Below are 27,513 nucleotides of genomic sequence, written 5' to 3'. Positions count from 1 at the left end.
GAAATCGAAGACCAAAAGAGGAGTAGAGTAGATACCTCGATAGTATATTAAATATTTGAAACTACGCTAACTTTTGTAACCATTCATGATAATTTGACAGAACTATACCAAGAGAAGTGAAAAGAAATAGTTCAATCAATGAGTAAAAATTTGACTAAGAATTTAATTAGTTAATCAGCAGCAGCGTCATGATGTTAAACGTTAATCCACATCTAATTACATTCAATGGTTTTCTTTGTATATATAGCTTTTTATTTTTCCTTATCAATCTTGAATAAGAATCTGCAAAACCGACCCAGGATCATAAAGCCCATACGCAATCAAGGATGTGTCGTCTCCATGACAGCAACAGTACTGGAGGGCCAAGCAATAGCGGACTCTTTGGCACAAGGCCCAGAGTATCTTATTTGACGAAAAGCAACTTATAATTGATGCTATTTTTATTCTTGTTATCAATATTAGTGGAAAAAAATCAAGCTGACATAGCTAAAGTAAAACTTACCTTTGGGTATAGACTGTGATGCGTTGTCCGTCGAAGAACATGGACACATATGGTCAGCTTTCAAACGACTCTGTAATAGAAAATATTCACCATGTAGACAAATTATTATATGGACAGTGTTGAAAAGAAATTTTACAACAGAGACAATGAATACTTTTAAAACTATTCCTTTCTTTCTCAGAAAAAAAAAACTACTTGAAAGAAAATATTTATTGTCCTAAAATAAACTGCCAGTTTGTTACAATTTCCGTACTTTTCTTTCCTTTCAAACTATGCAGTATTTAAAATTTTCTAGATTGAACTATCACATAGAAGAACTTATAAATATTGATATAGTTTAAATTATCAAATTTTTGTAAAGCAATTGAGCTTCACAGCGTATGAGCAAAAATTTCCGTAACAAATCGCTGTGCCACTAAAGGGCACATAATAAGGTTACCGTTGCAGTTAAGATATGCAAAATCTCTCTATTATGATTTGAATATTACCATTAAGCCATTCAAGCCCAACATAAAGGAGAAAAGAGTGTTTGGAGTGCTCGAGCCCAGGCTCGAGCACTCCCAGTGTACGCATACTAATATGAGATGTAATACGAGAGTGCCGTCAGTGTGATCTTGGGCCTGTGGAGTCGGAAAGATTTCTTTCACACATACCATGGGTGTGATCAGGGTACTGAACGGGTTAATGTTGTCTATCATTTTTAATGATTTTTTTTTCATTTATAAACAGTTATTTGCAATAAATACACATTTTTATTAATGTTTTTTTTAAATCTAAAAACTAAAGATGTCGTAGTGTAATAAAAATTGTAGTAATTAAAATTAATTTTATTTTTCAGAGATTAATTAGTTATTGTGCGACTCAACAATCTCATAGTGCACTTAGTGGCATATAGAAAGATTATTTTCCTAATATTTATTGGCGGGGGCGCGTTTACCATCATGCCTCTTGTGAGAAATCGACATTGCTAAACGTTCCAGTTTATTTATTTATTTTTTTATTTTATTTTTTTGTCAAATTTACAAAACTATCAAAGTGAGAATTTTGATTGCTTTATAACCCGAGTGTTGTTACGATTATCAAAACTTTAAGATTTGCCAAGCAATTTATGAAGGATCCAATACTTAACGTAACCCTATCCCCAGCACGATGACTAAGTCGCCCCCAAAGAAGACTTTAAAGAAGGCAATCATGGGTTATTCCTAATAAAACGACTTTAAACAGTTTCATAACTATTAGAAGGAAACATATTGTTCGCAACTATAACTCTATATACTCGTATTTGATAATGTTAAATGAAAAAGCATTTTTATGCATGGTTTTTTAAGGTGTAAGATTAAAAAAATGTCTTGGATGTTTAATATTTTTTTTTACCCATTGGCAAAATGGGTGTTATTTAGGATTTGATGGCTTGCGCACTTTATTTGGACGACATCGCACTTTTCAACAGTATTCAAGCGTAGTAAACAATGCGTATGAGTAGTCACTGCTTGCGATGCTATGGCTATTTGATAATTTTTTTAGAATTATTATTTTTTTTAAGAAAAATTTATATTTTTTTTAAATATTTAAAAAATAATTTTTCTTCTTCTCTTGTCTTTAATCTTCCTTATTTTCTATATTTTTTCTCAATATTTTAAGGTATTTCATGAGTTCTATATACTTGCAGCTTATGCGCAGTTAATAAAACTTATTAATTTTCTTCGTTTTTAAATATATATATATATATATATATATATATATATATATATATATATATATATATATATATATTATAACTTTTTATAGCTGACTGTTTCAAAATAGGCAAAATTTTATTGTGAAAAATAGGGCTATCCAAAGTTGTAATAAACACACAGAAACTATAGTAAAATCATTTTAGGATATAAATTTAACTGACTTTTTATCTTATATTAAAAACATCTTTTACCGAAGAAAACTACACGGAATTTAACTGAGACTACAAAATGTGATGCTTATTTAAAGCGGTATTCAGATTCATTTGTAGTTTTAAAAAAATAAAAACTATCGAAAAAACAATCTGAACAAAAAAGTAGCACATCCTGCATATAAAAATTGTCGGTTTCCAAAACAGGTAGGTGACACAAAGAAAAATAACCGAAATTTACAATATCACGATTCTTAAAGTAGCAAAATGTGTGTGTGTGGGGGGGGGGTAGAAGGAAACCTTGATTGCGGCATCCTTTGATGTGGTGGCTTGTCTTATCTGCATGTTTTGTGGTGCACCGTCACACAAAACGATCGTAAAATTGCTTTGGCACTGTCTGTGTGTGCTGAAGGTGTGAAGTGGAGAATTAAATAGGTGTCAAGGCATCACAATTCTTTTCCTCGTGAATAGTTTTGTTCGTGAGTTATCTTTCTTATTTAAAGGATGAAAAAAGAAATTGAAAGTAGTGATGATTCTGTAACCGAAATTTTAACTTTATTTCTTCTCAAATATCATATATTTTTAATCAAATTGTGGGATTTTTTTTATTTTTTGAGAAAAAAATCATTTATTTCTTTTCAACAATCATGCAAGGTAAATTTTTTTTTTTTTTTATAATCAAATTGTAGGAATTTTTGCCTTTTGACAAAAAACTTTTTTAATCAAATAGTAAGAATTTTTAATTTTTGAAAAAAGAAGAAAATTATTTATTTTACCTCAACAATCATGTAAAACACATTTTTAGTATCAATTGCAGATACTTTTATTTTTGACAAAAAAAAAAAAAAAAAAAAAAAAAATGCTTATTCCTTCTCAACAATCATGTAAGATACATTTTTAAAAAAATTGCCAAAAAAAAATTTTTTTTTGGACAACAAAAGGAAAATCATTTATTTCTTCTCAACAATCATGTAAGATACCTTTTCAATCAAATTGCAAGAACTTTTGTTTTTTGACAAAAAAAATATTTCTTCTCAATAATCATGTAAGATACTTTTTTTAAAAAAGAAATTGGACGAATTTTTGTTTTTTGAAAAAGAAAAAGGAAACCATTTATTTCTCCTCAACAAACAGGTATTACACATTCTCGATATCAATTGCAGATATATTTATTTTTTGACAAAAAAAAAAAAAATAATAATAATAATTATTTCTTCTCAACAATCATGTAAGATACATTTTTAATCAAATTGCCGAACTTTTTGTTTTTTGACAGCAAAAAGAAAATCATTTATTTCTTCTCACAATCATATAAGATATATTTTTTATCAAATTGCAAGAATTTTTATTTTGTGACAAAAGGAAAAAATATATGTATGTATTTCTTTTTAACAGTCATGTGAGACATATTTTTAATCAAATTGTGTAGAATTTTAATTTTTTGAAAAAGAAAAGAAAATCATTTATTTTTTTCTCAACAGAGACATATTTTTCATATCAATTGCATGTATATTTATTTTTTTATTTTCAAATATATGATACATTTTAATCAAATTAAATATTCATTTATTTATCCTTAAAAGAAAATTATTGTGAGGAGTTGAGGAGAAAATTTACTACTGTGTAAAAATAAATTTAATTTATATTCCAGTTTCTCTCCTATATCAGGTACCATATCATAAAAGAGACATTTTTAATTAAATAAATGATTTATTTATTTTTTGAAGAAAAAAATATGAAAAATAGTGAATTTAAAATTAAACTGATTGAATCGTAATTTCAAATTATGCTTTATTTCTATTCAATTATCCTGTGAGATATATTTTCAATTAAATCACAGACTTGTTTGTTTATTTTTTTTAAAAAAATGTGAAAAGTAATGAAAAAAGTAGAATGTAGTGATAATGCTTAAACAATATTAATTTTGATTTAATTTCTATTCAAATATTACGTAATATACATATTTCATTATGTCTCTAATTATTCTTTTAAGATTGAAATCTTCATTATTTCAGTATATGAATTAGAAATTCATAAATTCCTTTTAGCACTATTTTGTAATTAAGTCACGAAATAAATGCATATTTAATCCATTATTTCAAAATTGAAAGAAATGTGAAATGAAATATAAAGTTTTAAAACAGCGTATTATTTAAAAAACTTATTTAAGTAAAAATTAAACTCATACTTATAACTAATAAGATGGTAATTAAAGGATAGTTCGCATTACATTTCATTTTTTCATTTAATTGATTTTGCCTTTAACTATTAATTAGTAATTTCTCTGAAATAAGTTTGATTTATTCTTAAAAGGGCACGTCACTTGCAAACATCTAGGAGTTTAAGTTTTTTTATTTATTGTTATTTTTTTCTGTCATAATAGAGTGTCTACGAATAATGCATTTATTATTATACAGTTGGACTTCTATTTAACGTACTAGGAGGAACCAAGAACATTTTGGAAATTTCCTCGTATAATAACTTCCAAAGAGCGAAGTGAATTTTCTATTTAACGAACTTTTTTTTTAGATCAACTTTCCCAAAACATTTCATAACATTTTATACTTGTTAACGCATTTTATGGGGGAAATTGATTTTCGAAGTCACTTAGCTTTTCGTGAAAGCAGTAAAATAGCTTTCCCTTTTTGTTTGCATTTTGTTTTGTTTGCATTGCAAAACTCAGACAAAATTTAACAGATTTTATCAGTAGCAAATAAACTTATGAACGCATGTGGTAATGTATGTTTAAAATTACTTTTATAATAAATACAGCTATAATTTTAAACATTAATCTAGCTTTCTTTTTTGGTTGAAAATGTATGTAGTACGATAGTGTAACACTGGACAACGTTTCGCTATATTCTTGCTTTCCATGCAGATTTCTTTTAGGGTTAAGCTTTAATTAATAGTCGATACTAGTTTACAAGATAAAGGTGTATCAATTGCTATTTTAATCACGTCTAGGGTTTATGACTTTAAAGCCTGTTTTGTGTTGTTTAAGTATTTCAAAAAGTGATTTTCTATTTAACGAATTTTCCATATAACGAACTTATCGGGATTTAGCGACTCCGTTAAATAGAGTGCCGACTGTATTTTTTTTTTTTTTCGATGGCTTTATGCTATTAAATTAAGCAAAGCACTTTTTTAATAGTTCATCGCATTAAAATAAAGATTAGCTGTATTCAGACCGATATATCATCATGTTGCCCGAAACCAATTCATGATAGACAAAATTTACCTCAATCACGTGATTTTCACCAGTAATTATCCTTTAAGGGGGATCTTAAAAACCTTCACTTCATAGTATCTATATTAAAGCTTCCCAGTATTGATGCAGTTATAATAGATATCAAATATACTAATATTTACCTATTAAATACCACATTTTACCTATATTTGTATATTTAGTACTGAAGAAATTACCATAATACGAGTAGTACCTATTGCCAAATTAATTTAGCGTCATTGGCGTTAATAATGATATGATTGTGATATTTTTTAACATTTCTTCGTGACGAATTAATGTCATTATAGCTAGTACTTATGTCCCAAGAACATTAAGTATCATTGACGTCTATAATACATATATACGAGCCGTGATGGCTTATTGGATGTCCTTCCAATGAGGTAACCGGGTTCGAATCTCAAAGACGGCTGATCGATATGATTCCCGCACTCAGCTTGCACCGACCACCTTGCTGATGTAAACTATCTACAGTGGTAGACGGATCATGGGTTAAAGTCCCTGGCCGTTAGGCTAACTGTGGGATATTTTCGTGGTTTCTTCTCAATGTGACGAATTTTCGGGTTCGTTCCATGCGTACACCCGAGGATTGAACTTGGGACCGGGCAAGGTTGACTCAGTCTTTCATCCCCTCAGTGTGTCGATAAAATAAGTGCCAAGCATGCTTGGAGACTATACAGTAGGGGTTCCGCGTTCGGTTGACGACCCAGCAGGAACATCTGCTCCTGCACCCCAGAGCCCAAGGTCAAGAAAACTGAGATGGGTACAGAAGGCCTTGGCCCTCTATGAGCTGTTCCAGCACTGAGTTTAGTTTAGTAGTTTTGTTTTTCCGGCCCTTTCTTCCCTCCAACCACATCAGCGAGGGAATGTACGTGAACGTGAATACGAATAATTTGTGAATGGCATGTAGACATGAAAATGAGACAATGTTACGCAAACTTGAAGATGAACTCGATCATGAATACTAGTCATTCACGAATGCGTTTAGAGAAAGTAGTTTTGTGAATAGCTCACCTGAGGTATGGTCATTTTGTTTTTGAAATGTTCCGGCTGTGACGACATCACTGGAGGAGCTTTCCGAGGGGAAAGGGGATTCGGAGACAAACATTTTTATCCAGCATCCTTCCCATCGAATTATTTAAATCAAAACATTTTCTCAACAAAGTAAGAGTATACAGTTGAAAATCTGTAAAAAGAAAATTGTAAGAATGTTTCAGGAATGATTGAATAAGTTAACAAAAAATTTTTAATAGTGTGATTTTGCAAATTGTGAAATAAAAGTTGTCCACAGCAGAAAATGCATTGATATGTAAAATCACTTCCCCGAATCACATTTCATCAGCAATTAATTTGATTAATTGTTACAGAGTGGCATATATTTAATTGTATTTTATTTTTTATTCGTCGTTGAACAGTCAACCCAGTTTTTGGACTTACGACTGCTAATATTCAACTACATAGCCTTGTGATTTTGAACCGATCCAGAAGACAAGGAAACTCCTAGATCAGTACCCCCAGAGGTATGATTTGTTATGGGAACATGGTGGACTTTGAGACTCGACAGATTTAACGTGCATCTGTTATCATTTAGTCTTCGGCCTGCGCGGATCGAACCCACGACTTTTTTGACATGGGCTCAGGTGCCCTACCAACCAGGCTCTCCCGTCCTATATTTAATTGTTATGCAAATACCTAATAACATTTATATTTTGAAATTTTTCCCCATGCCCACGTGATTGACACTTGTCATTCAAGTATCAGTAGGGGGACGTTTGTTGGTTACTCCTTCAGGGGCACCATATTAGGTGGACCAACGTTGGTCTCATAGTAAGGACAGATAGGTCAGCTCCCTGACCAATACGCAGTTCGTTTGGCTATATTTTAAGACACAAAAATTGCGATTAAAAAAAGGGGATAAGAATAAAATAATTAGAACTAGTGCTATATCCTAGAAGATGGATCATACAAAAATATACATTTGCTTCGCTTATTTAAAGCTTAACGTGTCATTTACAATTCTATTACTTGTTTCACTCTTTTAATAATTCTTTGTGTCATTTTTTCACTGCTATATTTGTGCAGCTTACTTACAACTCTTTAATTTGTGTATTTTACAAATTTATTTGTATTCTTATTACAGCTTTATTTGAGTCACTTATTTATACAGTTCTTTATTTGTACAGCTTATTCACAGCTCTATAGTTTATTTAAAGGTTCGTTCGGGGCTAGGATACCCTGATTGCCAGGGCGCTGGATTCACATTCGCCAGAACGGGAGTTCGAATCCGGCCTACCAAAGTTGTAGTAAATGGTGACTGGTGCAAGCTAAATCTTTCGGGTCACAAAGTACTCCATGCTCCCATAACAAATTATACCTCAGGGGGTACTGAATAAAGGACTTATCGTTCTCTGGTTCGGGACTAAATTACGATCTGTGGATGAATGAATAGTTCTATGAATGGGTCCGCTTTATAAACGGAAGTGACGTATGAATGTGACAGAAATCTAATTCTTGGCCATAGATGGCGCCACTGGAAAACAAAAACACTCGAAGCCCTTGCCTTAATGGGCCTACGACAACAATAACAACATAGATTCATTCGTGTTGCTTATTTATACATTTATTTAGGTAGCTTACTATGTATGTATATTCCATTTACAACGTTATTTATATTGCTTGTTGCAACTGTTTTATTTTATTTTATATCCGTCCTTGAACATCCGATCCAATTTTGGGTTTACAACTACTAATGTTTAACTCCGCAGTCTTGTAATTTTGAACCAATTCAGAAAACAAGGAAACTCCTGGATCAGTACCCCCAGAGGTATGGATTAGTTATGGGAACATGGAGGACTTTGCGACTCGACAGATTTAACGTGCATCAGTCACCCATTTACTACACGGGTCTTCGGTCGGTGATGATCGAACCCACGAACTCTTGGACATGAGCCCAGTGTCCTACCAACCAGGTTATCCCGGCCTAACTGTTTTATTATTACTTGCTGTTCACTGTTGGTGTGGCTTATTTACACCTCTCTATTGGTGTGCCTCATATACGGTTTTATTTACGTCGCTCCAGCTTTTATTAATATTTACTTGTGTTGGGAATTTGGAAGAAATCCAAATTATTTTTCAAATCGCTGTTCTCAACCGAAATTCTCGAAGAAGTCCAAGAAAAACACACAGAGTGTTTGTGTGTGCTATCAGTATTAAGTTCCTACAAATATGGAATTGCGTGGGGGTGGTGGGTTGAAAGAAATAGTTGACGATCTATCAAATCCTTAGACCTCTGGCGCGAGAAGGGGCACAACTTGCGCCTTTTAAGAATTAGTACCTAAAATAGTACCTTCCTTATCTTTGCAATTCTTTTTTTTCTTCTTCTCGTGGTGGCCTCTTCTCTTATCACTTTCTGCTCTACGAATTCTCGCTTTATTACGATTTTGTTTTCGGAAGAAGAAAAGGAGAGGGGGAAAAAAAAAAGCAGTTTGATAAATGTTATAAGTTGGTCTTGGTTTATTAGGTTGTGAATGCGATTCTGCTTTTCAGAGGGAAAAAAGAAATTCTTTTGAAATTTAAGAAGAAGCCATTCATTACTGATGAAGAAGAAAGGGGTCTAAAATAAATTTTGGGATTTCTTTCTTTTCTTCTTCTTTTTTTCTCCTTCTTTTTTTCTTCTTCTGGTGTGCAGCAAATAGTTGAAAACCCAAACTCGCTTCCTCATCGTAGCTACGAATCAAATGGAATTTTCGTGATAAAACCATGACTATTTTCTTTTTAGTTGATGAATTTGCAGGTCACATCATGTTCTTTTTAAATTTTTTTTATCTTATTTATTTTTTATTTGGTTATCGATGTTTTCCGAATACTCGTGAAAATTTAAGCAATGAAGAAGTGCATATTTAGGATGGCAAATTTATCCTAAATATGCTCTAAATACTAAATATGATCCACGTTCGAATCTTAGCTATGGCTGGTCGACTGCTCCCGGTTCGCACCGACAACAGTGCTGTCTTAAAATATCCTCGGTGGTAAACAAATCATATAACCTATGATTTGTTTACCACCATTTGTTATGTTGTTACTTAAGATCCCCTTGTCGTCGAGCTAGACGAGGGAAGTTTTCGAGGTTTTCCTCTCCATGTAACGCAAATGTGGGTTAGTTTCATCAAAAAGTCTTCCGCGTAGAGTAGTTTAAACCCAATGCTTATTCCAGAATATCCCATATCCTCTGGGTAGGTTTTAAAATTATAGGGGGCTACATAATTCAAAAATGGGTCGGCTGTTCAACGCTTGTTAAAAAATAAAATAAAATGTTCATTTGTTCTTCTGATTAAACTAATGAGATTATTTTTCCCAAATTACGACTCTCCCCTTTACTTTACGAATCGAAAATTCAAATCTGTCTTAACCGAATCACATTAAAAAAACACAGAAAAAAAAAACTTATTTAATCATTGTATAAATTTTATGTCCGAATCGATTTGGACCGTCGTACCCGAAATCTATTTTTAGGGCTTTCCCGATCATTAAATTAAAAATTATTATGCTATTAATATTGTTATTGCATTGTCTATTTAAATAAATGGTGTAAAATCAAATGAAAAGATGAAATTATTTATAAAATTCCTGTATAATAATTAACTTTATTAAAAAAATAACCAATAAATTCTCAAAAACTTTGCATTTTCTCCAAATTCGAAAATTATAAGAAAAATACTAGGTAGTAAAGATTTTTGCAGAGTATTTTTCTGTAATATTTCTAGAATAGAAAAAATTGATGAGTAAAAAATAATTAAACTTATAATTTTTTTTCTGTATCTAGACGGATACTGATGAAATATTTAATACAGGATTTAACTGATAAAAATTTAAAAGAAATTAATAATTAAAGATTCTGTTTTTGTCGGATGTACGTAGTATTTATTAAATGATGTATTCGAATATAATAGATTTTCAAGAAAAAATTAAACTAACTTAACATTCCTTTTTTGAATGCCATCGAATAAATATGGACGAATTAAGACTTGAAAATAACGATCGTGAGTACGCCTTTTATTCTGAACATAGCACAAAATGCGTGTCTAAGAAAATGGGCATAGAAGAAATGGAATATATAAGAAATAGATAAGAAAGATAAAAAATGGAATTCCATTTTTCAAACTTGTTTCAAAAAAATTCTTTCTTTTTTTGTTGTTGTTAATTTTAAGACATAAATTAATGAATCCAAAGAAACTCGTACTTCATTGTATATTTTTTTAATTAGTCATTTTTTTTTTAAAAAAGGATATTAAAAGTCAATAGTTATCTTTTTTTTTTCAAGGCAATGACAAGAGTTTTAAAAATTAAACTACCAAATTATTTGGTGTTCTGAATACAAAGATATGTCTCAATGCCGTGGTGGCTCAGGGGATAGAGCGTTCGCCTTCCGACTTGGTGATCCGGGTTCAAATCCCAGCGATGACTGGTCGATACGAATACCGCACCCGGCTCGCACCAACCACAGTGTGCTGACGTATTATATCCTCAGTATTAGACAGATCATGGGTTAGAGTCCTCTTGCCGTCAGACTAACCGTGGGAAATTTTCGTGATTTTCCTCTCCACGTAAAGCAAATGCTGGTTAGTTCCCTCAAAAAGTCTTCCAGAAAGACAAATTTCTCACAATAATTTATTGATCCAGGAGTTTTCTTGTCTTCAGGATTGGGTTCAAAATTACTACGGAGTTGAAGATTACGGCTACGAAGTTAAAGATTAGTATTCGTAAACCCAATTGGGTTAGGTGTTCAACGACGGTTATAAAATATGCCTAAACTACTTGAAGTCTGAGACTTAACCCCGTTAAGGCTGGTGTTAAAAATAGTTCGGAAAAGTAACTACGAACATTTCAAGCTGTTTCCAGAATAAAAAAGCTTTTAGATGAGATGCTATAATATCAGATGTTATAATATAATATCAAAGAAACGAATACTTAAGAATAATTTTTGTCTAATTTAAATTAAATAAGCAGTAGTAATAATAATAATAGTTCTTGCGGATTTTTTTTTTTTTGTTTTTGATTTTTTTAAACGGATTGAATACATTAATGGGTTAAATGCTTTTAACCTTAACCAATGAAATTGATGCTTGAGCTAGTTTTTACTCATAAATTGTTTACTTATAATCATCACAATCTACTAAAACCTTATGTACTGTATGCGTTTAAATTACTATTTGGAACCTGAAACAAAACGATGTGATTCCGCACGGATACTGAAAACACTACGTGTTTGGAATTGACTTCTTTGACCTTTTCTCTCCACTGATACACCGAGATAAAATATTGGCTCAATTTTCATTCACCCGGAAATTACTTTTTCAACTGAACCGTAATAACTCGCCTTTTCAAGAAAGAGTTTTGATATGATGATTAACAAGAATCTTCAGCGAGCAGTGTTGTTGAAAAAAAAATGCGCATTTGAGAAAAAGAAATTGGATGGATTAATTTGCATATTTGGTAGAAAGCAGTTACTGAATATTTTTATATTTTAATTTTAAATTAATCTTCTTATTATTTTTTTTATACTTTCCTTAACGCGGTGTTTGATTACACTTATATAAAAAATAATTTTCAGTAAGATTTTATTAGCACAGAATTTAAAGTTTCTCAAACAATAAAACCACCGAAATTACTGAACGATCTGGGCTTATTTATATAATGTGTATTTATATTTGTACAGTATTGTTTGACCGAATTATATTCATTGTTATTACTTATTTGTACCGCATTGTTTGACCGAATTAGGTTCATCGTTTTTATTTATTTGTACCGTATTGTTTGACTGAATTAGGTTGTTTTCATTTGTTTTTACCGTATTGTTTGATCGAATTAGGTTCATTGTTTTTATTTATTTGTACCGTAACATTTGTCCAATTTGGATGCGTTTATTTATTTAAGTTTTTTATGGTGCACAGAGAAAAAGTATGTTCAAAATTACCAGAATATCGCAAAATTTAATGTGTTTTTACACTGTGAGAGCATTTTACGGAAGTGCTTTGCTAATGAATTTTGTTAAAATTAAATAAAATTTGGTTATACCATACTGTTTGGCAGTGAATGTTGTGAAATTTGATCATTTTGTTATGATACCCTAAAGCATGGCACAGAATCCATTTGTTCGATTAAAATATACTTTTCAGTTCTAGATTTTCGTTTAAGGCGTGGTAATAAAAACTCTAATTTTGAAAACCAGAATGTCCACTAAATCGAAAAGAACATGCGAACGGAAAAATTGAAAGGGTATGGTATTTAAGCCAAATGAATGGCTTAAATACCATACATTTTGGTTTTATAATCAGAATAATGGCTTTCCCCCCTAGAAATGTCATCACCATACAAGTATATACGGTAATTTTATCAGAATTTTTTTCCCTCCTTGTAATGATTGTCCTATTTGAGTGTATTTATTTATATTTGTACCGCAATGGTTGCCAGATTTAGGTTCAGATATTTATTTATTTGTACTATAATGATTGGTCGATTTAAGTGAATTTAGTTATATTTGCTGTAATGGGTATATTTAATTATTTATATTTGTAACATGATAATTGCCCGGTTTGGGTTTAGTTATTTATTTTTACCGTAATTACCGAATTTCACTTTATTCATCAATATTGAAATATTTCTCTAATTCGCTGTCGGTTACTATATATACAGATTTTATTAAACAGTGCGTATTAATTTTAAGGAAAAGCAAGTGTCAAATCCTTTTTAAAATGTGCAGATCAATTTCTTCAAAAAAAAAAAACACTTTTTTTTTAGCACTCTATCCTAAATATTATATTTTATTTTATATTTTATGACTCTCGTTGAACAGCAGACCCAAATTTTTGGGTCTACAACTACTAATGTGCAACTCCGTAGCTTTGTAATTTTGAACCCAATCCAGAAGACAAGGAAACTCCTGTATCAAGTATTGGGAGAAATTTACCTTCGTGGAGGCCTTTTTGATGGAACTAACCAGCATTTGCGTTACATGCAGAGGAAGACCGCGAGAACCTCCCACGGTTAGCCTGACGGCAAGGGGACTCTAACCCATGATCCGTCTACCACTGAGGATATTTCACGTCAGCACTGGGGTCGGTGCGAACCGAATGCGGAATTCGTATTGACCAGCCATTGCTGGGATTTAAATCCGGTTCACCTCAATTCGTAAAAAGAAAAAATTGGATCAGCTGTTCAACCACGGTTATAAAATTAAAATACAATTTATGTGTGTTATTACTCATCTTTAAACAGAATTATAAAACAATTCTAAATTTTTTTTTCTTCTTCTCTGCTTTAAATTTAAACTTAAATTTAGATCTGTATTATGCTCTCCCCTTGTTGAGAACTCCTTTAATTCAAATCCATTACAATTCTTGAAAAAATAATGGAATCAATTTATCACAAATAATGTTTGCTTATAAAAAAGAAAAAAAGAAGAGATAAAAAAGAAAACTGCCTGAAGTTAAAATGTGTATCTTTTATAAACTCTCGGAATCAGACATCATCTGAGAAACAAGGATGATATCTCTTTATCAGGAAAAACCATCTCATTTTGACGCTAATGGCTAATACGGAGTTCGTGTTTCGATGAAATCTTCTCTTGAAAAGAGAGCGTCTCTCTCCCCCCGTCTCCACCCCTGATGAAACGCTCAATTGTTGAGAGCTGCTGATATTGAATCCATTTTTAAGTGACAGTCCTTTCCATTAGTTGAAAGTATAATTACAATAAGTTTCGATAAGTTAGGACTTGTTTGAGCTCATTTGAAGTGACCTCTTTGTTTTGTGTGCTGTGGTTGACAGATTAATCGACGGGCAACTCCCCCTTTTATACGGGCAATGAAAGATAAAGGTGGCATCTGGTGTGCCATTGAGTCAAAACGAGTATTGTTTACCGTTTTCTTAAGCCTTTTTAACAAAGACGCTGATTTTCATTGTTGTAGCGTTGGTTGCGCTATCTCACGTTGAATAGCAGCCATCTTGGATTTTAGATTAAATTTTGGATTTGCGATTTTTTTGATAATTTTTTATTCTTAATTAGTTTCCCTTGAAACGAAACCATAAATACTCTGGTTCAACTAAAATGTCGTATGCTCAAATTTGATAAGCTCAATCATATAAGCCCCTTATTAAGGTTGAAACAGTTCAAGCAGTAAGGTTGAACAGTTAATACATTGAAAGTTCAACACGCTGAAAAATTGAACAGTGCTCTATAAAAATACAGAATGACTCTAAATAAATACTTAAGGTACAACTAACTATTACTTAAATTATTACTAAAGAAAATTTTACAAAATGATTGATAACTATAGTGTTGCTAATAGATAAATACCCTAGTTGCTGATGCTGCATATATACAAAAAAATTTTCTTCTTCGCGAAATTTTGGTAACTGCTTAATTAGTATATTTATTTTTGAAACATTTCTTTTTTTTACTTTTGGTACACGCCGGTAACTTAGTTTCTGCTTTATTCCAAACTCAATTTCAACTGCATTTTTATTTTTTACCGATACAGACACATTATAAAGAGTAATTTTTATCTTAGGATAATTATTCCTTATTCAGAAATATCGCGTTTATCGTAAAGGATGTGTCCTGCTGAAGACCTCTACGTTTTCCCATTAGAAGTTTTCTATGTTATTTTATTTCATTATTATTCTTTGTGTTTATCTCTCTCTCTCTGTATATATATATATATATATATATATATATATATATATATATATATATATATATATATATATATATATATATATATATATATATATATATATATATATATATATATATATATATATATATATATATATATTACAAATTAGTTTCTAGATAAAAAGAAAAAATTTTTAAACCTATAAGTTAAGGTACCATAGTTAAAGACTATAATTTTTTTTCTCTTTCCCTCTCTCTTTTAAATTCATTGATTTTTTTTTAACTTCTTTCTGCACACGAATTATTTGTTATATAAACTTATATTTTCGTTTAAAAATAATTTAGTAGTATTATGAGATTTTGTTACCATTGAAACAAAAGGAATTGTATATATTGTTGATATTAGTAATTACGACAATAATTAATCTTTATTTGTGATTTATTCATTTATTTAAGTAAGCTTTTGATGCATGCTTGCTTATATTTTTATTCGATGCTTGTATTTTCAAACCCAACCTAAACATAGCTGCGTACATGCAAGACAAGGCAAATCTCGTATGATGAAAAATATATATTTCGAAAAGCATTTCAGTGTATTATTTTAAAATAATCGCATTAAACTAAATTCGCTATTAGTTAATTTATTTTACGTTTTTCTTAATCTTTTTTTAAATTATTTCTTTTTATCAATTTTCGAAATATGAACGTGATTATAGTATACTTTGATGTTCAAAAATCAATAGATTTGTAAGTTTTAAAATTGTATCAAGTGCTTCTGTTACTTCAAGATAATCCATGATTATATGAAAAAGCAAGAGGACAGCCAGAGTTATTTATACAGTGCCGTGTAAATCGGGATTTTTATTTACAAATTTCAATAATAACAAATTAAATTACCAATGGATTCGTGATTTGACTTAACTGTCTCTTTATTTTAATAGTTTTAAGACAAACAAAAAATAATAAAAATAATAATAATAATTTTAGACTGCCATATAAAGCATACTGTATTATAATATTATGGTGTGAAACAAAAGTGGTACCCGGTTTACAAGTCTATCTTTAATTTTTAAAACTATTTCTTACGTAACAAAATATCACAATCTTTTTTTTTAAGCATTTTGATTTTAAATCTTGGGATAACAGTTTAAACATTTCAATGTTACTTTTATTATTTGCAATTTGCAAAAAAATTAATTGTGGCCATGAAAAAAAAAATCTTTGAACCTAGTCATGAACCACAGTGATTTGATTTAAGGAAAACCTTTTGCAGGAAAGAAAAAAACAAAACAGTTTTATTAATTTTGTTATTTAATATATTAATGATTGAGAACTTTTGTAGGGTATAGTGAAATGTGAGATATAAAAATTATTACGTCACTTTATGCTACTTAATTTTAATTGAAAAATTCCATTAATTTTAATTCCAAAAAGATTTATCAAATTATATTTACTAAGATTTGTTTTTTTGCATGGAATTTATCTTTGGAGAAATGAATTTTAAATTTGTGTATAAAATCTTTTCAATTCGTATAATAAGTTTTCGAGATACAGCAAAATACGCAAAAAATAAAATTAACATTAGGGGGTCCAAAATTTGGATCTCTCTCCTGACCAAACTCCTGTACAAACTAACATTTCCCAAATTGTGACTACCCCTTATATTTCGGGAGTCAGAAATCCGAATCCACTGAAAAAAAAGGTATTTTTATTCAGAGAAAATACATCATTGCGTCGGTTTTCGTAACTTAAAATATCGTCTGCACAAATTAATTAGCATATTTGAGATTACCGACTCGTACCATTAAAATTGAGACCTAGAACGTGAGGAACCGATCATTAGATTAAAAGTTAATCAGAGTAGTCTTTTTTTTTCCGCATTGTGCATTTTATGCATTTATATCAATCCACCAAACAAAACTAATTTAAGTGTAAAATATCCTTTATGGTAATATAGTGTAAAAATTTCCTCAAATGTACCAAAAAACAAGTTATATAAAAAAATTTTTAAAGTCAATTCCTTCTTAGGTTAACAAAGAAAATTTTTATTTCATTTACTTTTTATTAAATAATTAAAAAATTTTCTCCCATATAAAACTAAAACTAATTAATTAAATTTAATGAATGAATTAAATTATTTAAATTTAATGAATGAAAAAACTGTAATAACAATTTTAAAAAATATGTGTTTGTACTTGAGTGGGTGAATAAAAAGTATTTTATTAACGATTGAAAATTGGAACAAGATATCGGGAGAGGGTGAACTAATAGTAGAAATTGAAAAAACAAACTGAAATTGCAATTTAGACTCCGTATTTCGAATTCGGATTGGTTTAAGGTTTCTCAATACTGTTTCCAGAGAGGAGCAATTTAAGAAGCCCCCTCTCCTCTTGATCAAACTCAATTGTCGAAGAGATGGAGGCGGTGAGGAAAATTTCTAAATATTGCTTTTAATTCTCTTTATTAAATTTTTCGTGGTGATGGATATTTACTTTATTTGACAGCATTTTTCGTCACCCAAGGAAGCCAAGTCGTCGCCTAATAGCGATATAAAGCTCCTTGTATTTTAGATTCTCTGTCGAAATTACATTAATACGCACTTCAGTAGGTTCTGAATGAATGGTATATAGTTATCTATTTTTCAGATATTTGATGGAATGCAATTTATCATAAAAGCAATTTTATGATAAATTGCATTCTATCAAATGTGCAATTTATCATATAATCAGTTTTTATCAGTTTAAACTGTAATTAAAATTAAATTTAAAAAAAAAGCTGACAAATGCGTCGTTTTAAATGACTGACTTAAAACCACGCATCGCTGAGCTTGATTGCTTCAAAGTTTTGAGGAAAATTCCGTGGAATTTTTGAAAATGATCAAGAGCTATTTCTCCCTATCTAATTGTCCATTTTTTTAAAGGTAAAGTGCTGTCAAAGAAAATACTATACGATGACTATATTATATTCGATAACTATAGGGGAGAGTGGAGTCAACTGTAACATTTTTTACTTAACTATTTTTAACTAACAAAAAATCCAATATATTATTAGTATTAATTGACAGACGAGTAAAGTAGACTATCCTCTACTAGAAAAAAAAAATAAATACCTGATTTTAAATATTATTATATTAGTTATTAACAATTTTTGACAGTCGTGCAGTTGTTACAATTGTCCCCACTTACGGGGGTCAGTTGTAACAGTTCATAAATTCAACTAAAACATAGTTAATTATACATATTATCATAGTTGTGATATATTTTTTTATTGATCAAAATAGTAGTGATATTTTAGGAGTAAAAATAATAATGAGCAGAAACCTAAAGGGTTAAACTTTTAACTTTAAGGGGTTAAAAATTTTAATTTATGCTGTGAAAGGTGACAAATAAAATAATGCACATGCAACATAATATAAATGATATAGGAAACTATTGGTGGTTCTTAAAGAGTTAAGTAATGGTTTGTAAACATAAGATTATTTATTTTCAGCTGTTACAATCGTCCCTTTACTTATTGTTACAATTGTCCCCAAGACGCCATTTCAGCTTCATTTTTTAAAAACAATGCTAGTTAATTAGCAAAACTAATCCTTTTTTTTATTGAAATGTTAATTACAGTGTTCACTTACGTATTCGGTTACTAATTTTTATTTGTTTAAACAAAATTACTTTGTTACAATATAATATTCTAATACCAAAAAAAGTACTTGCGTGGCGTGAAAATATCTTTTGTGATGTAACTCTTTCAAAAGTACATAAAAATGGTTGCCATCAGGGGTGTACATGTAGATTTATTAAATACACCTTGTGCGCCACCTAGGAACCAAATCTAGAACCCGACACTCGAAATTTTTGCTCTGTTACAATTGTACCCTGTTACAATTGACCCCACTCTCCCCTACTATTATGATAACTGTACTATATTACATTCACTATAACATATTTTTATTAAAATCTATTTTACATGAAGTTATTCATACTTTGATTCTAAAAGTTATTCATACTTTGATTTTAGCCTTAATTGCTTATTATCTCCAAAAATTTCGAAAATTGAAACTTCATTTCTTTTTTTAAAATTGTCTCCTTTTTAAAAAAAATATATGCAGAATCTTTTTTAAATTTAAAAGAAAAAAAAGGAAGAAAAAAAGAAAGAACTTCCAAATTTTATACGCTTAAGTCTCACAATATTTGAAATAATATCACGTATTGAAATGAAAACTCAAAAGTTACGAATGATAATATTTGTGCATAATTTGACAAAGACTTCGTCCATTATGTAAAGAAGGACATAATGCATGTAAAGAGACGAAGTAAAACTGGAAGAGATTGAGCGGTGAGAAAGATCAGCTCAAAGACGATCCAGGGAAAAGAGTATAGTGCGTAACACCCTGAATAATTTTTGATGTAACAATCGACCTCGGAAACACTAACCTGACCTCGGAAACACTAATTAACTATTACTGACGATATTTTAATTGCCGAAACCGGACACAAAAACGTACTTTCTCTGAATAAACATGCATATCTTTTTTTTTTTCAGACAGATTCTGATCCATGCCTCTCAAAATAAAAAAATTAGAAAAATAAGAAAAATCGAAAAAATGGGGTGTCAATTGTTACAACAGGTCATAATTTTACTTTTTGCACATTTCGTCAAATGTCGAGAAAATTATAAGCGAATCGAAGCATTTTTGCACACAATTTTAAAATTTATTTATCCAAAGAAAATTCCACGTAAAAATAAATTTAATTATTTATTATTTTATTCATTGATTGTCGAAAACATTTTGAACTGCAAGGTATGCAAATTTTTACATCATTTTAAAGAATGAAATTTTTTAAAAGACAAAGTGCGAAATTTAATCGAAATCGTTCGAATAGTTTTTGAGGTATCGAATTCGAAATGTTAAACTGGATGTGTCTACTTGAATGTCTACTTCCTCTTCTTCAGTGTCAACTTCCTCTGAATTAGCTAATTGTGCAAGCAAGTATATATTTTAAATTAAAATTTTTGTTTTAAAAAAAAACTACTTTGTATTACATATGTATTTTATAAAACTGCCTTTTTATAAAATCACATCAATAAAATTATAGTTTTATTAACATTTATTGATAAATTTAAGTTTTAAATACAGTTACATTTCTAATAAAATGATATTTTTAATAAAATTACTGAATTATATTTTTAATAAAATTACTGAATTATATTTTTAATAAAATTACTTATTAAATAATTGTAAAATTCATTTCATAAATTCCTATAAAATAATACTTTAAAACTCTCATGACAATGGCTAACTGATTCCATCTGGAAGTTAGCAATCTTTAAATAATCAAACTCTAATACTAGAATGGGATAGTTTGTTATTTTTACTCTGGAGTTGTTTTTTTTTAAAATTTCTCTATTATTAAAATTTATTAATTATTTTTAAAAATCCTTAATTTTACCTATTTTTTTATCATTAGATTGATATATGTACTCCTAATATAATATTTATTTACTAAATCCTTACAACAATGTCAATTAAGTTCAATTAGTATAGTTAGGATTTAAATGTAGCCACTATTAATATAATCTCTCCTACGTGTTATGTACTAGATCTCCTATCCTCCGTGATTATAACGTAAAAGAGTTTTCTTAGTTTCACGAGAGCAGTTGTATTAAATTTAAGTGAAACTACTAAATAGAAATGGAAAAAACAAAAGTAGTCAACATTGCTCTTGTAAAGTTAACCGAGTTCAAGTTAAGAACATTAAGCAAGTTTATAATTTTTATTTTTTATGTTTTAATTTCTAATTTTGCTGATTTTTTCGCAAAATCTCCTAGCTCAGCCCTTGCATCCCAAGCTTTTATTTTGAAGGATGCTTTTTTTTTTAAATTTTTTAATATTACTTCTTTATTATAATTAGCGAGATGAAGCCAGATATGATTCAATATGGGGTGATATGATATGATTCAATATGAAATGATTCAATATGGGGTGTTCTGTTACCACATTCTGTAACATGCATGTTTTTAAAATCCTTGCTTAAAAAATAGAAAGAAAAAAAACGAATCAAAGCGAATCAACACATTAGGGGCCGCTAATTAATATTTAAGGGTGGAAAAAGCAAAAACTCCTTCGAATCACGACTGAGGAGAGCAGGACAGCAAACTTCAAAACCAGTTGGATTGTCCTTAAATACGGTATTTTCAAGTAGGATTTGATGTTTTCTGTCGCGCTTTCCTTAGTAGTGATTCCATGTTTTTTTTTATATTTTTCTCACCATAAATATTAACTTCACTACAGCGTTTTTGTACTTTTGACAGAATAATAGGATTTTAAAAATACACATTAAGGGTTGTCATCACAAAACACCTTTTATTATTTAATTGTATTTAGACAATATTTCAGGATTCATTGATGATCTCAGTGCAAAACTTGCACTCCAACTAACAGCCATTAAATTTTAAAAAAAGGATACAGAAAATAATATTTGTTAAAAAAGGAGGCAGTATTTTTAGTTAATTTCAATTTTGCGTTATTTGCAATTTAGAACAATGTTTCATGATTCATTGATGATCGCAGTGCAAAACATGCACTCCTAACAACAGGCATTAAATTAAAGAAATGATACAGAAAGCAATATTTATTAAAATAGGAGGCAGTATTTTTAGTTAATTGCAATTTCTTCAATTTAGTGTTAATTGCAATTTAGAACAATGTTTCATGATGATCACAGTGCAAAACATACACTCCTAATAACAGGCATTGAATTTTAAAAAAAAAAGGATACAGAAAACAATATTTATTAAAAAAAATGAGGTAGTATTTTTAGTTAATTGCAATTTGTTCAATTTAGCGAATGATAATAAAATATTTTAAGTAAAAAAATATTAAATTACCTGCTATCCGATGCGGTAGTAGATCAGTCTCCAAAAAAATTAATTGCCCAAAAGTGGTGGTTAATTATGGACCATAATTAGAAGGTGACAGCTTCGACTAAATTATTAGAACCCCCACCGCGCTAGCAATTTACGGTAAACCACAGCCGATAGCGCATCCGCCAGGTTTAGATCAGTGGTAGCATACACGGTTGCTCACGCTCCGCAGTAGCCGCAGCCCACCTGAGCTCCCTATTGGTAGTACACCCGCTTCTCTACCACGCCCGTCTGGAAGCAAGGAGCCAATAGGAAACTAGCTTCTGATTACTGCTCCCAGAAGCCGTTTCGAAACCGCTACTGACCACGCCTACAAGCCAAATGATTTGGTCACGCAAAAGAGAACCATTAGAGGCTGCGTGAGGGTTTTTTCTGCTGTGATTACTTTAGATGGGGAATGTTTTAGTCATTTATCGTCACCCCTCCCCCTTTTGTTGTTGTAGGGATTGGAACAAAGTGCGGGTCCTTATGGTGAGCCGCAGAAAGGCCTCCGTTTGGGGGTGGGTTTTTTTTTTTTTTGTTCTTTTGTTTCATAAAGGTTGATGATGCGGATTTTGTGGGAGGTTTTTTTTTTCAAAGATAATCTTGGTTCCTGTTCTTCTCTTCCTCATTCAGTGGAAGGGCAGGTGTGTTTCGAATAGAAACACCTGTCGGGGTGCTTTCCCCCTTTTCTTCCTATGACCGTATTGTTCTTTTACATCCTTCTTGAATATTTTAATTTATGGGACTTAAGATATTTTGATTTAGAATGGAAGTATTTTTTATTATTCATTTGGATTCCCTTTACCTATTTAATTCATTTCTTAAAAATTGTGTACCTACTGTCCCTGGCTAAATTATTAGAAGCACTGTAAGATTCCATGTAAAATCGTAATTAATAGGTGATACTATATATAGCTTTATTGGTTTTTCGCGGCTGAAACCGGTTTGCACTCGTGCATGAATTATTTAAATTAAACGATAGATAATATAAATTAGACGAATAATACAAATACAGAATATTTATTATATCAGGTATTAATTATTATATTATAATAATTAGACCAAATTATTAGACGCACTGTAGTGTTTTAATAATGACATGTTTTGAACGAGTTTATAGGCAATACTTTTATATTTATACATACATGTAATGGGTTTTTATTCTGGAGATTTTTTTATATACTTCCTATTTGTATTTACTTTTAACGTATTGCATTATAATGTTAACCCATTGAAACACGAACGTAAACAAGTGCAAACCGGTTTCAGTCGCGTAAAAGCAATACAGCTGTATAATATCACCTGGTAATTAAGATTTCACATAGTATCTTACAGTGCGTCTAATAATTTGGCCAGAGACTGTAAATAGCATATATTAACTAGAATGTTAAATGATAATAAATAAATTATTAACATTGATTATGTGAATATGTATTATACTTAGAAAGAGTATTAAATAAAATTGTTTTTTATAAAACCTAAATTCAGGGAATAAATAAGACATTTTATATTAAAGAAAAAGTTCTGTTCAATACTGCAAGGTATTCTGAAATGAATATCCTTATTAAAATTAAGTCAGAAAAATATTCACAGTGGGCCATCCAATATTAATATTTCGGTTAGGAAAAAATAAACTCCTTAACATGCTCTGATGAATCACTACTGAAGAAAGTGAGGCGAAAAATATAGAAAGCAGTTTGATTGTCTGAAGGAACTAAGTTTACAAATCAGCCTTTCAAATTTTACATAAAAATGATTTTGGGAGTTTTTGATTCCTCCTCCCCTCTTGTCCCCCAATTACAAAACCCCTTTTATATTTACATGAGAATATCGCACCCCCACCCCCTTTGGTTTTAGCTTTAAATATTACTATAGTAACCAAATTTTGGGATTAAATTTAAATATAAAAAACGACATTTTGAGAGGCAAAGACGTAATAAAATGAAAAGAGGATGAACAGATGTAATAATGCAACATTTAAGTTTAAATTCATTTTATAAAATTTCGACATGAATGTTCCTTGGGAACCTTTAGTGTTCTTCTGTTCTCAGAACTTTTGACCTCCAACATACTTCAAAGCATTTTTTTTTTTTTAAATTTTCGCGAAGTAAACATTTCCGACGTATAGCAATTTTTTGACACATTCATTTATTTGTTTTATATTTAAAAATTTCATTTATGCATCTAAAGAAAATTTTAAAAAATAAGCAAATTTTAATGTTTCATGTAAGTTTTGTTTTAAGTAAGCGAAAATAATCAAACTGCAAATTCCATCCAATAGTTACGTAAGATAATCGTCTCACATCCTATCTTTTGCTTTGACTATAGTCTTATTCTGAGAATTTTAGCATTCGAGTCAAATGGAAATGTAACTCTGCATCGATCAAAATTTTGTACCCACTTTATAGAACCCACTTGTATCCACTTTATAAAATTGTTAAATTTCTTGAAGAAATTTTTATTTTTTATTATTTTTCCAGTTTTAACTTATGTTTGAAGTCTGAAATTTTTCCCTAAGTAATTTGTTCCAAGGGTATAGTGTTGCATTTTAGATACAATTTTGAAAATCTAGTTTTAAAAGTATTTTTTGAATAAAATTTGAAAAGTATTTTTATTGATCATTAGTTTATCGGTTAAAAAACAAGCATGAACTGAGAAAGAATTTTTTTTTCCGAACGTGAAAGGAAATATTTTTTTCTTGTCGTTTAGACTACAATTAATTTAATTGTTCTTGTTATTTTAATTAATTTAAAATTTATACTTAACAAATTTTCTCATTTCTCAATTACATAAACAACCTAGTAAAATATTCCCGCAACAGCCCGCTGTGGAACAGAAGGTTAAAGCTCCACAATTTCATGATCAACGGCATGATCACGATAATATGATGAACGTTGGGACAGCCCCCCAGACAAGCTAGCACCCATCCATCTGAAGTTGGGTGGGCTTCGTGCCGTCATTGGTGTTTGAACCACTGTTCTTCATAAAAATCTATATAGATACTTCATAAAAACAAAATGATATTTACATTTCATTAGATTAAATAACATGAACAAAAACAAGTACCAAATATATATATATATATATATATATATATATATATATATATATATATATATATATATATATATATATATATATATATATATATATATATATATATATATATATATATATATATATATATATATATATATATATATAAAATTTGTACAAGATATAGGGAGAGTGTGAATTAATAGTAGGAATTAAATTAGGTTTAATTTATAACCCTATTGAGGCTGCAACAAATTTGCACGATATTATGGGTTATTATACAGCTGAATTCTCTGTCATTCAAGAAAAATATTGTCGCTGCAAAAGAATTACTCCTTTTTTTAGATTTTTTTATTATATTTTAATGAATTTTGAATATGTTTCATTTTAAAAACATATTACTCGCGGATTAAACTTTTTTCTTTGTAAATAAGTGTAAATTTTGTAATCATGTTGTTTTAAGTGTTCTCTCATAACAAGTGTCGATGTCGAAGTTTTTCTATGAGTAATAATTTGCATTCAGACAGTAAGTTACGTTGTTCTTGAAGTTTGTAGCTAAATATTTATCAATCCTTATTAGATTTTATTAGGGTTTTTACTTAAATTGTTTTTTATTCATACATTACATGTTTATTTTTATTATATCTTTAGTTTTTTTTATTAAAATTATCCTGTTTTATTACTATTTATAAAAGTGTTTTCAAAGTTTTAAAGAGCATTATTTTTAATTTACTCGATTAATTTCAATCGTTTTCTAAGACTTTCTTTTTTTTTTTAAAAAAAAAAAGCATTTTTGTATTATGCAGTTATTAATTATATGTTTATTTTTATTATATATTTAGTTTTTTTTTAAAATTAAAATTATCCTGTTTTATTATTAAAAAGTTTTGACTTATAAGTTTTTTTAAAAAGAAGTCTTTTCAAAATTTTTAAGAGCATTTTTTTTCATTTTCTCGATCAGTTTTAATCGTTTTTAAAGACTTAAAAAAAAAAAAAACTTTTTTAAGTACATTTTTTGAAACTTTTAGGTCATCAACAACCTAGGCTAATTAATAAGTTATTCTCGGATAAGGAAATTTGGAGGGTATCTATGCATTTGCTTTGGCCAATGCAACGACTAAAACCTCTTTAAAAAAAAAGAAGAAAATAAAAAGAAAGAAAAGAAGAGCTAGAGAGAGAGAGAAAGAAAGAAAAAAAAGAAATGAATAACTAGGCAGCTGCTTCAAAGTAAAATGAAATGGATGCCAACATATCACATCAACAAACAACGCTCAGTCAGAAAGTTTTGTTTTTCCTTCATCTGACTGACTCAACAGAGCGAGTGTCAGTTCATTTAAAGAACAATCATTAGTGTTCGTGTGGATGCTGTCAGTATAACTCCAGTCAAGGAATCTGTCAGTGCAAAATACTCTATTCTATTCTTCTATTCTAGAGAATATTTACATTCCATTCTAGATTATCTTAGATCTTATATTTCTGTTCTAGAGAAGTTCTATTCTATTCTAATATTCTACTTTTCTATTCTTTTCTAATGTTTGAATAGAAATTAAAATTATTAAGAAAGAAATAATTATCAGACATTCTGATGAATGTGAATGTATTTGAGGAACAGACTATGATTACCCCGCCCACAAATAAACTGTTAAAGAAATAGTATGGCTACCAGCTTTACCTATATTGTTGCCACTCGAATGCATATCTAATGCATTAAAGAGGTTTTTTTATTTAATTTTTTTTTTATCAGTAGGGGAGAGTGGGGTCAATTGTAACAGGGTACGATTGTAACAGAGCAAAAATTTCGAGTGTCGGGTTCTAGATTTGGTTCCTAGGTGGCGCACAAGGTGTATTTAATAAATCTACATGTACATCCCTGCTGGCAATCATTTTTATGTACTTTTGAAAGAGTTAGATCACAAAAGATATTTTCACGCTACGTAAGTACTTTTTTTGGTATTAGAATATTATATTGTAACAAAGTAATTTTGTTTAAGCAAATAAAAATTATTAACCGAATATGTAAGTGGACACCTTAATTAACATTTCAAAAAAAAATTATTAGCTTTGTTAATTAACTAGCATTGTTTTTAACAAATGAAGCTGAAATGGCGCCTTGGGGACGATTGTAACAATAAGTAAAGGGACGACTGAAACAGCTGAAAATAAAATTCATAATTTCAATTGCAATTGTTTAACCCCTTAGGCCCCATTTCTTATGTTTACAAACCATTACTTAACTCTTTAAGAACCACCAATAGTTTCCTATATCG

At 29.7% G+C, this 27,513-nt stretch overlaps 1 protein-coding gene across 1 annotated transcript in view; it reads right to left on the bottom strand.

Moving 5' to 3' along the window:
- LOC107444970 (uncharacterized) overlaps positions 1 to 22,418 on the bottom strand; it is a 112,574-nt gene extending 90,156 nt beyond the window's left edge. The window contains exons 1-3 of the mRNA XM_016059263.4: positions 22,193 to 22,418; positions 6,649 to 6,820; positions 503 to 572 (exon numbers count right to left, since the gene is read on the bottom strand). Coding sequence (XP_015914749.1) covers positions 503 to 572; positions 6,649 to 6,696 — 118 coding nt within the window. The 5' untranslated portion in view covers positions 6,697 to 6,820; positions 22,193 to 22,418. The remainder of the gene's footprint in view (positions 1 to 502; positions 573 to 6,648; positions 6,821 to 22,192) is intronic.
- Between the last annotated feature and the right edge of the window lie 5,095 nt (positions 22,419 to 27,513).

The sequence above is a fragment of the Parasteatoda tepidariorum genome, chromosome 8 (genome assembly GCF_982258835.1).
Source record: "Parasteatoda tepidariorum strain Cologne lab strain chromosome 8, Ptep-v5.0, whole genome shotgun sequence".
NCBI lineage: Eukaryota > Metazoa > Arthropoda > Arachnida > Araneae > Theridiidae > Parasteatoda > Parasteatoda tepidariorum.
The sequence above is the reverse complement of the archived record's forward strand: the minus strand, read 5'-3'. Positions and strand labels throughout refer to the sequence as shown.